Source organism: Orycteropus afer, unplaced genomic scaffold (genome assembly GCF_000298275.1).
Source record: "Orycteropus afer afer isolate SDZICR_OR568_19922 unplaced genomic scaffold, OryAfe1.0 scaffold00505, whole genome shotgun sequence".
NCBI classification, from domain to species: Eukaryota; Metazoa; Chordata; class Mammalia; order Tubulidentata; family Orycteropodidae; genus Orycteropus; species Orycteropus afer.
The window spans coordinates 367,521-379,179 of record NW_006922092.1 but is presented as its reverse complement, the minus strand read 5'-3'; the positions used below and the strand labels follow the sequence as shown (position 1 = coordinate 379,179).

At 36.8% G+C, this 11,659-nt stretch overlaps 1 protein-coding gene across 1 annotated transcript; it reads left to right on the top strand.

Moving 5' to 3' along the window:
- Positions 1-337: 337 nt before the first annotated feature.
- On the top strand, positions 338-10,060 carry EREG (epiregulin). The gene is made up of 5 exons (XM_007955486.1): positions 338-377; positions 4,062-4,148; positions 6,332-6,455; positions 7,051-7,200; positions 9,979-10,060. The coding sequence occupies exons 1-5, from the start codon at positions 338-340 to the stop codon at positions 10,058-10,060; spliced, it is 483 nt and encodes a 160-aa protein (XP_007953677.1).
- The last annotated feature ends 1,599 nt before the right edge of the window (positions 10,061-11,659 follow it).

The window sequence follows — 11,659 nt, the reverse complement described above, 5'->3', positions numbered from 1 at the left end:
GTAAAAATAAGATGCATTCCCTTCATTCTGTAACATATCTCATATTATTGTGGGGCATTTTTATTTGCTTAGTTGTTTTCCAGGAGAACTATTTATTCCTCAGAGTTGCAATTGATTGGCTGATTTGGCTAGGTCTGCCCAGGACTAATCTCAGCATCCCCTGTGTCAACCTCCTTCTAGATAAGCCCCTCACTGTGACCACTAAGAAGCAAGGTCTAAAGATATTATGTGCAATAAATAAAGACTTTTTCTACACCTGGCATTCTGTCTAACTATTGGGCAAGCCCTTCTTAGTGCCCCAGGGCCCACGATATTTAGTGCTACCCCCATTCCGGTGATGGTACGCACCCTCTCCTACGCGCTGTCCCCAACATTGTGTAAAGGGTGTAGGCTTGGCCCTGACTCATAGGGAAGAGGTGATTTGTATCCTGTGAGTCACAGGCACCACTTCCTGCTGGCACACTTGAGATTTCACTGAAATACAACCTCTGAAAGGTGAAGGTACAGAGATGAATAGGTTAGCTTCAGATTCCTAAAGCCCATTTGAAAATTTGTCAGAAATAATGGGCTCTAAAGGGATTGTGAGTTTTATGGCAACATGGGAATAGAAGTTCCAAAAGTCAATTTTCAGTTTACAGGTCAATCTCCCTCATATTGCCTTGCACAGAATTCTTCTGTATCTTAGTTACTGTTGTAGAACTTGCTACCAGTTCTGTTTTTTGACACATTGACATTATCCAAATTCTTCTGGTTCATAGTGAATTATTGTCATAGCACAGACCTCAGATATAATGTTTGCAGTTGGATTTGAGCAGAGAGACCATTCAAATGTTCAAATAACACTAAAGACACACAAAGATGGAAAGATTAAGGGAAGGTGTGAATATGACCTTAGCATCTATTCCATCTCTGTCTGACTTTATAATTCTGAGTTCTGATTAAGGATAATAACCAAAAGCAAACCAAACTCACTGCCCTCAGGTTGGACCCAACTCATAGCTTGGGTTTCCAAGGTGGTATCACTATGGAAGTAGATTGCCCAATCTTCTTTCCGAAGAGTGGCTGGTGGATTTGAACTGCCAACCTTCTGGTTAGCAGTCAAATGCCTTAGGCAATACAAATAGGGTGGTGGATATCAGAATCTTCCAATGGTGGACTTTTTCAATCTTCTGATCACCTCCAGTGACTCCTCTACCCTTTTGCAAGGGCCTGGGACAGAGACAAGGTAGAGAGCAGCTTGAGAACCAAGATTTTAAAGCAATCGAACTGTGCATATGGAAATACAATTCAGAACAAATTTTACTGTTCTATTGACTCCATGCATCTGTTTAAATACTTTGAGAAGAACACTTAAAATTATTTGCAATTTCATCTGTAAAATACTCAGCTTCTGGATTAATGCAACAAGTCTCATAGAAACCATCCTGAGTGATGGACTGTGTCCAAAGGAGAGTCACAGGTAAAGAAAACCCAGTTTTTGTGGAGGCACGCCCTAGAGTGAGCATTCTTTAATTAACAAAGACAAATATTTCACCTGTAGCCTGAACAACTAAGACAAGTTTCCAACAGTGGAAAATCCAATAACCGCTAAAAATTTAAACAACAACAAAAAGACAAAGAAGAAACACCTCAAAAGAATTACCTAGATTCTATAATAGTTAAATGATTTCAAACAGAAAGAGGCTTGACTCTGGCTTCTGTAAAGCATAGACACATAGCTTTAAATGTGTTTTTTTCATCAAGGTTGATTCTTTTCTAGTGGGAGAGTTGATAATATTTCCTCAAAGCTTTCCTCAACTGAAAAAGCATGGAGGAACCAGAATACCAAGGATGCAAAATATGTGGTTATTACTTCAGTTTGTATTTGAGAAGATGATATAAGTTAAGGAGTCCTTGAGTGTTACAAGCAGTTAATATGCTGGGCTGCAAATTGAATGGTTGAAGGCTTGAGTCCACCAACAGGTGCCTAGGAAGAGAGACCTGGTGATTTACCTTGAAAATTTCAGCCATTGAAAACCCCATGAAACAATTCTACACCAACACATGGGGTTGCTATGAGTCAAAGCTGACTGGCCACAACTGTTTTTCGCATAAGTTAAAGGGTTTAATTATTCAGTATTGAAATGCATGGCAAAATTTGATTGAAAAGAGAAAAAACTGGCTTGGATGAGACTATAGCTCATCTATAAAAAAGCTATATGTAAAATAGTCTTTTTTGAGTTATGTTCAATTGATAGATAAAATAAAGAATTTAGCCATTTCTTTGTCTTTTAAGAAAGATGATTTTATATATGTATATATATATAAGAGGGACTCAAACAGCATTTATACTGCAGGAGAAACACGGACTGTGGTGGAGATTGTTGTAAACCTTGAAAGAAAGTAGTATCTTCAAATCACTGAATGATTATCAGACTTTATGTCAAAAGTAGATTCCTAATTCTTGTCTCCAGTGGCTATTAGATGTGTGATTTTTGACAAGACATTTCATTTAATGTTACTCAGATTGTATTATAAGTGCTGCATTTAAACCATTATAAAAATATAAACTATGATGCTGATGTGTAATTTAGTTTTTTTGCACCCAAAGAATACACAATCTGCTTCACAGCCTCCTCTGATTGCAAATAAAATAAAATAAAATCTTTATATTACGTGAATTAAATAATCCTTTAAAATAGTAAATTACAAATAAACAAATAATTTTGTTACAGGGCAGTAGAGGGCACTACCCACACGTACTGTTAAAACTAGAGACTAGAAATTGTGCCTAAGGCACTTGACTGCTAACCAGAAGGCTGGCTGTTCAAACTCATCAGCCACTCCTCGGAAGGAAGACTGGGCAATCTACTTCCGTAGAGATACTGCCTCGGAAACTCAAGGAGGGGTCGCTATGAGTCGGATCCGACTCCACGGCAGTGAGTTTGAGAAGCTGAAGTATTACACAGATGGAGTGTTAAGGGATTTTTATGGACAGCCTCTTGTATGTCAGACACTTCAGAAAAAGACCATTTTGTTTGTTTCCCAAAAACGCTGTAAGGTAGGAAAGGTCAAGACACTGGGAAGTTAAAACATCATGAAAGAATTAAATGAACTAATACAGACAAAGCAGATATAACCTTGCTTGGCACCTGATAAAGTGTTCAAGAAATATTGGTTGCTGCTAACTACAACTGCCACCACCACCACCACTCTTAATATTTAGTGTATAACAGTTACCTTTTTTGTTCTACAGCGGTGAGTTTTTTTTTTTTTTTTTTTAATTCATATGGAGTGGAAAGAGTAGTTGAGGTGCACATAGTGGACTCTTAAACAGAAGATAGACTCTCTTATGTAAACTTGCGTGCAATTAAAAAGACTTTTCTTATCATGCTCTCTGTGTAATTCAGAAACTACTTGAGTCATTCTGATGCCTGTTTTTCAACATTTATCTTTTCATTGGAGATAAGTGATGAAACACCTTGCTCAGACTCTGTGTGTTTACAGAAACTGGATTCTCAACCTCAATGTGGTTCATTGAGCTTGTGCGTTTCTTCTCATATCAGATAAGATATTCTGGTTTTACCTAGATTACATTTTATTAATCAAAATCTATTTTAGTGTGTAATACGATACAAAGAGTAACTTAGGCCTTAATCAACTAATGAATGAATCTTAGGTTGAACTTTCTGTTTAGTTGTTACCTTGAGTGGAACTTGATTTTTATTTATTTATTTTTTTGTGATGAAGTCTGCCTTGGAATATCACTCTGAACTGATCATTTAAGGGAAAACAGCAAAATCAGATCTTCAGAAAGATAACTTCGAGGCACTGAGAAAAGATCAAATTTGTAACTATGGCTATAATGTCAATGTTTTTATATTTGGACTGAGGAACTAGGGATTCGTTTATTTACTATTATACATCCATTTCCATTAATTCTTTTCTCTTACAGATTTGATGGATTTAAATCCTTCAAACAATTAAAAGCAAATCTATAAATACTGCAGCTATGTACAAATATGATCAAGGTTTCTTTTCTGGAAATATTAATGATATATTTGATTTTCCTCCACAAATAGGTTTCCATCTTCTCCAAGCAGTTCTAAGTACAACTGTGATCCCATCATGCATCCCAGGAGAATCTGATGATAACTGTACAGCTTTAGGTAAGCCCAATTTTGTCAATGTTGTATCAAAGGACTGTGTTGTTGTTATGTGTTGTCAAGTTGTCTCTGACTCATAGCGACCGCTCCTTGGGTTTCTGAAGCAGTATCACTATGAAAATAGATTGCCCAATCTTCCTTCTGAAGAGTGGCTAGTGGGTTTGAACTGTCAACCTTCTGGTTAGCAGTCAAGTGCCTTAGGCATATAGCACTATAAACTCAATGCCCATTAATACGTGCCACTTGAAAAAAGAAAAAGGGAAAACTAGCCATGATAATAATGAAGGTTTTTTTTTTTTTTTTAACTCCCTCATTCCTATTGAGGACTAGGGAAATTATGTAAGGGAAAAACTAGTGGGAGATGGACCAGGCATATACAAAAATTCAATCTTAGACAGAGAACCAATAAAGTGAGATTCCATTTGGCCATTCATTGGAGTCTTGCTGTGACACAAACTTTCAATATCACACAGATGGGCTGGATCTAAGGCAGGAATATGTAAACTTGTACAGTGCTCTTTTTTTTTTTTATTGATAAGAAGAAATAATAATTTCTTTTTTTCCCAGTCACACTGTTTGTTCAAAAAATAGAGTACTTAATACAAGCTAGACATCATCGTTAGGCACAGTGGCTATAGAGGTAACTAAGACACAGACTTTTCTTCCTCAAGGACCCCTAAGCAAGCAAGAGTTGCTGTCAAATCAATTCCAATTCTTGGTGACCCCATGTGTTTCAGAGCAAAACTCCTCCCTTGGGTTTTCGATGGCTGTGATTTTTCAGAAGTAGACTTCTTCTTCTAAGGCACCCCTGGGTAGATTTGAACCACCTTCAAGGATCACCAGTGAACTATAAATGTGTTCTGAGGAAGATTGGCTTCATATTTAATTGAGCTACTGAATAAAAGGCTATCTTGAGGAACTAGGATATTTTCCATAACAACTTCACCTTGTCTCTTCCTCACTAGACTCTTTGAAGGTTTTGTCTACCCCTTCTACTCCCTCCTCCTGCTTTTTTTCTTTGTTTGTTTTTGTTGTTATTTCAGCAAAAGTATTATAATCAAATGCCATTTTTTTGGTTACTTCACGTGCATCCTTCATATTTTAGTAGCTAAAACATTCTAAAGTAAAATTTAAACGTAGATTACAACAGTTCCTAATGAGGTTTCTTATAATCACTGCTGCATTTGCCTGACAGAGGCATCTCTAACTCAGGGTTTGCCTTCTTCATACTGTTCATGTGTTATTACTACAGATGTTGTAGACATTGATTGACTTCTTTAATGTTAACCTCAAAAATTTGGGAATAAACAACAAAACAAATATTAGTGGTTTAAAAAATCACCATAAAATTAAGCTCTCTTGAATTAACTAATGGTTTCCACTTGTAATTGCTTTTGGAGTGAGAGTTTCAGAATTATTTTGAGGTTGGCTAAAACTAGATGTGGAAAAGTAATGAATATCTACTTTGGAGTGTAATACTTTTTGTGTGTGCCCTAAAACTTTTTTCTTCTATTCATAACAGGTGTCGGTTGAGAATTAAATTCCTCGGGGTTTATTTTGTTTTGTTGGGTCTGTTAGGCATTTTCCTTTGAGTTCAGGGGTTCATTTATTGGTCTTACCAGTTGCTGTGGAGTTAGTGCCAACTCATGGGGACCTTGTTTGTGTCAGAGCAGAACTGTGCTCCATAGGGTTTTAAATGGATGATGTTTTGGAGATAGGTTGCCAGGCCTTTCTCCCAGGGTGCCTCTGAGTGGACTCGAACCTCCAACTTTTCAGTTAGCTGCTGAGCTCCTTAACCATTTGCACTGCCCAAACTCACTGCCTTCGAGTCAGATGCCATTCATAGCCACCCCTCCTTGGGTTTCCAAGGCAGTATCACTACGGAAGTAGATTGCCCAACCTTCCTTCTGAGGTGTGGCTTTTGGGTTTGAACTGCCAGCCTTCTGGTTAGTAGTCAAATGCCTTAGACACTACTCCAACAGAGTTCCCATTTGCACTACCCAGGGACTCCTTATTGGTCCAGGGAGTGTGATAACTTGAGTGACTTTGTATTCCTGAAAACCTTCCCCAATTGATTGGCATATGACCTGCTTTCTTGAAAGTAGCTCAGTGGTTACCATTATGAAAGGGTGACTAATGCTTCAGAGGAGGGAACAGAATAGATTCAACTTTTCATTCCTTCACAGTTCAGAAAGAAAACAATCCACGGATTGCTCAGGTGTCAATAACGAAGTGTGGCTCTGACATGAATGGCTACTGTTTGCATGGACAGTGCATCTACTTGGTGGACATGAGTGAACATTACTGCAGGTACTATGCCCCCCTCCCTCAAAAAAAAAAAAAAAAAGAAAGTTTTTGAAAACCTGTAGTTTTCTTTCCCTTTTATCTTTTGAAGTCTCCTATACTTCCTTGGACTGTTAGAAAGCAGTTTTAAAGCTCTAGTAAGAACTTTATTAACTAAATGTTTAAAATGCGAGAACAAATAATTTTCAATTGTAGACATACTTCAGGGATGCAGAGAGGGGGAGAACTTCCAGTACCTCCCTACCACGTTGATGTCTCTTTTCACTAGACTACTACCTAGGCTATTGTTGAAGAATTCATCCCACTGATTTAGGCAAAAAACACCACAAACCTATGAAACTTACAAAACATTATTGTAGCTTGTTAGCCACGCTGGCAGCTGAACCAGATCTTCTTAAGACCACAGTGTATGTAGCCTGAGTGCTGTGTGGAGCTCTTTTACTGGTGTTGGCTCAGCCCTCAGGTCACTCTTTGAATTCATCCTTAGACTTTTGGTAGACTTTGCTGATTTCTTGCATTGCAGTGTGAATCTCATAAAGCTAATTCATAACCATGATTTTTTTCCCTAAATAATTAATCTTTCTCTTGCGTTTTCCTTTAGGTGTGATGTGGGATATACTGGTGTCCGATGCGAACATTTCTTTTTAACCGTCCACCAACCTTTAAGCAAAGAATACGTGGCTTTGACTGTGATTCTTATTTTCTTTTTTCTTGTCATAGTCGCAGGTTCCATATACTACTTCTGCAGATGGTAAGATAATGTTTTTTTTTTTTTATTACACTCTGCCTGTAAATTACTTTCACACAATACATCTTTCACAAAAAAAAAAGATCTGTAAATTGGGTACAAATAAGGACAAAGTGTTATTTAGGACAAAAATAGAATCTGCACTCATAATATTTACAAAGAATTCTTAGAGGCAGAATATCAGCATTTGATTCTGTTACTAGTTCTATTACTTATAGTGTGTGTAACCTTATGCAGCTCAAACTTGTACTCTCAATTCCTTCTTCTAGAAAAACAAGTATTTAAAAAGTTTCCTCTTCTTTAATTATAGGACTGTATTTAGTATTGAATATGATAGTATATGTGAAAGTAAACCATAGGCATGATGCTAATGTTATATTTAGCTGCCTGTGTTTAATTTATTAAGACCTGTATAATTTTGTATTCTACCACTTGTCTATCAGTTTGTCATACTGTGGTGGCTTGCATGTTGCTCTGAAAAGCTATGCCACCTTCATTTCAAATACCGGCAAGATCACCTATGTTGTTGTTGTTATGTGCCGTCGAGTTGGCCCCGACTCATAGCGACCCCTCCTTGGGTTTCTGAGGCAGTATCACTATGGAAGTAGGATTGCCCAACCTTCCTTCTGAGGAGTGGCTGGTGGGTTTATAGTGAACAGGTTTTAGTCAACCTTTCAGACCAAGACAGATCAGGAAGAAAGGCCTGGGGATCTACTTAGAAAAATTAGCCGTAAAAACTTTATAGATAGGAAGGGGACATTGTCCAATACAGTGCTGGAAAGATTAATTCCTAGAAAGGACATTGTGTTTGATAAAACAGAAGGTCATCAAAAATGAGAGAAACCCTCGATGAGATGGATTGACACAATAGCCACAACAATGGTTCAAACATATCAAAAATCATGAAGGTGGTGCAGTATTGGGCAACATTTCATTCTGTTATATAAAAGGTTGTCTTGAGCTGCAGCTGACACAATAGCAACTAATAATAAATTTTATATTACATAAAACATGTCTTTGTAAATTAATAATCCTGGGGAGTTCAAGAACTTAAAATTTAAGGCAGAGAGTCCTGGAGTTTCAGTGGTTAAGCACTTGGGTGCTAACTGAGACAGTAGAAGTTTGAACCCACCAGCCACTCTCTGGGACAAAAACATGGTAGTTGGCTTCCATATAAATTCAGCCATCGAAATCCTATGCGGCAGTTCTACTCTGTTCTATATGGTTGCTATGAATTGGAATCGACTCCGTGGCACACCATAACAAAAATCGTAGACGATTATAAAATTTACTTTTTAAAAATGGTTAATGCCATACCCCTCACAGTCATCTCCCATCCTCATGTGCAATCGTGTCACTATGCTAATAACTGGAAAAAAAAAAAAAATAGAGTGGAATTGAAACTACTGACATATTAGACTGGCAATCTCTTAGGGGTGGACTAGAGTATGGAAACAAAGTATAATTAGTTAAACACAGTTGCCTTTAAATGTCTCCATGAAATCCTTCTTATTTTGAAACTGGTGCAAATTATTCAGTGTAGATTTGAATCTTTTTTTTTTTTTTTCTCACTGGAAGTAGTGCATTTCTACTTTTGAATGTCTGAACATGTGCTGCTATTATAAGATGCTCGTGTTTGAGTCTAAACATTAATCAAATAATAACGCCTTCCTAATTAGTTAGATAATCATGAATTAGATGTAATTAAAACTGAAATATTCTTGAAAGGTGTTGGAATACAATCCTTTCCATTGTAGATGGGGAAACTGAGACCCAGACGGTACATTGATATACTTCAGGTCATATTGTTGAAAGCAGCAGAACAGAAGTATAGGCAATATGCAATTTCCTCACAGCCAAAAACTAAATTAAAAATATTGGGAACATAGCTTAAGAAATGGTAGCAATGAGCATTTTGAGTTTTGACAAATTTGTGTTTAAATCCCAGCTGTGAAATCTTGGGAGGATTACTTATCCCATTTATTCTTCACTTTCTTCATCTGTAAAATGGAAATAAATTGAGTAACACATGCATACCACTTAGAACATTGCCAGGGCCCAATAAATATTACCTATTTTAATTTTGATTACTGATAGCATTATATTAAAGTGATTGGCAGAAAACAGTAATGTAGTGTTTCCTAATATAGTGTAATCAAGACAGTAGTTCCTTAAATAGTAACAGAATGGAGAGTGTAGAAAAAGAGAAAAGAAGAGAGAGAAAACAAAGGACACGAAAAGAAAAACCCAAGCTTAAGTGTAGTTGCGTATCATTCGTGTAAACTTCACAGTATTTGTTTTCATGTTAAAATCTCTGAGAAGTCCTGCAGTCAAAAAGTTCCTTTAACTGTGTTTCAACATTTCTTTCCTATATTTCTTGACTATCGACCATATATATCCCCCCCAAACCTGAAACCCACTGCAACTAGGTCAATTCCAGCTCATAAAGACCCTATAGGACAGAGTAGAATTGTACCATAGGGTTCCCAAGTGTTCTTTATGGAAGCAAACTGTCTTATCTTTCTTCTGTGGAGCAGCTGGTGAGTTCGAACAGCTGACCTTTTGGTTAGCAGCCAAGGGCTTAAGCACTATGCCATATCCTAGCCAGCCATATCTATCTCCCTTCTTTTTATTTCTTATCTGACCTAAACCTATTCACCGTTGTCATTATGAGAACATTATGCTAATGTATCTTGTGAATCCATATATCTGCTTTTTTAGTTATTACATCTTGCTTTTATTTAAAACAGTATTAATAGTTTAATTTCTGAATGTTTCTAGGTACAGACACCGAAAAAGCAAAGAACCAAAGAAAGAATATGAAAGGGTGGCCTCAGGGGATCCAGTACTGCCACAAGTCTGAATGGTGCCATCAAGCTTATGGGCAGTGATACACAACAAGCCTGGCTAATTTGAATACTCCTACTTTATCAATGATATTTATGTTGGATCATCTATCAGGTCAACAGTGGTATATTTTTATTATACTTAGAAATGTATTTTTTAAATTTTTCTTTTATTTTGACAGACTATATGCTAATGTATAGTGTATAAAAATTATTTAATGTAGAAAGAAAGTTGATATTTTTGTAAAAAACAAGTTCCTGGGATAAATACTTTATTGAAAACTTCAAAAGTTGTATGCCTGCTTCACAGTAATTTTTGCTCAGGACTGAGCAATGCACAAGTCATTGCTCCAGAAATGTCAGCAAATGACAGATTTCTCTAAACCTAAGTATATAGTCAAACCAATTTAATAAACATACGTCTGCTACTCCTCAAGACAATAATAATTGGTTTGACTATTTCATGGTTTGATGTATTTCTTGGCACCACTGCATCATGCACTAGAAAAAGAACGCAATGAGTATTGCAGAGAGGCAAGCACAGGGCATGTGCTGAACACTACACATTTGAAACAAAGAAAGTGAGGGAATCATAGAGCTGGCACAGGACCAGGCAGTGCTTTGTTCTGTTCTACAAAAGGTTGTCATGACTTAGAGCTGACTTAATGACAAATGACAATAACACTAAGACATCAAGGAAGGCCAAGTTCCCTCCACTACCATCCTCAGCAATGACTCAATACCTGTCCGTCCAGAAGGGAAGGGTGTAGTTTTCTATTCCAACCCACAACTCCTGTTCTCTTAAAATGGATTGGAAAACTTAATTTTATAATATCTTTTATGTAAATACTGGGTATTTTATAGTTTCACAATCTTTCTTTTTTGTTTGTTTATTTTATACCACATTTTTATGTGAGATAACTGTTGCTCATGAGACAATTAGAAAAATATCCACAATTGAAACCAAATTTTGTGCTTCTTTGTAGAGAACTTATTTTCATAGGAACTTTGCTGGAAAATTCTAAAATTAAGTCACACTCCAAAATTTGATGGACTAATAAAAATTATTTTTAAATATACTTGGGATAATTGTTCTGTAATGGATGGAAATCCAGTTCTTTCATTTTCTATCCATGAGAATATTAATTTAAAATCAGCTCAGAAATTGTATATTTAAAATGATGTCCTCATGCAGAGAGTAGAAAAATAGTGAAAAAATAAATCATAACATCTTTTTTCCCAAATGAGCAAATTGAAAGCTTTTGAAGTGTAGAGACTTAGCATACCTTCTGATAAAGGCTGAGATGAAAACAGGGTCGTTGTTTTCCACTGTTTGCTTATATTTTGGAAGAGACTAAGGTTTCTTCTGTGCTCTTAGTCCACATGTCTCAGTGAATTAATAAGTGTTCTTTGGGCAACTGCAAAACCAGTCATGGCTGTCACCACCTCCTGATCACATGACAGGCTGCCTCATTGAATGATATAGCTTTGGAGAGAGTCTCTCTGGATGACATACCAGGTGAGGGAGGGCCTGTTCTTTCTCCTGGCATGTGCTAGGGCAATAAAGATAATGAATGACGGCTGACCTCTGGAGTGCCATGCAGGTGCCCACATTT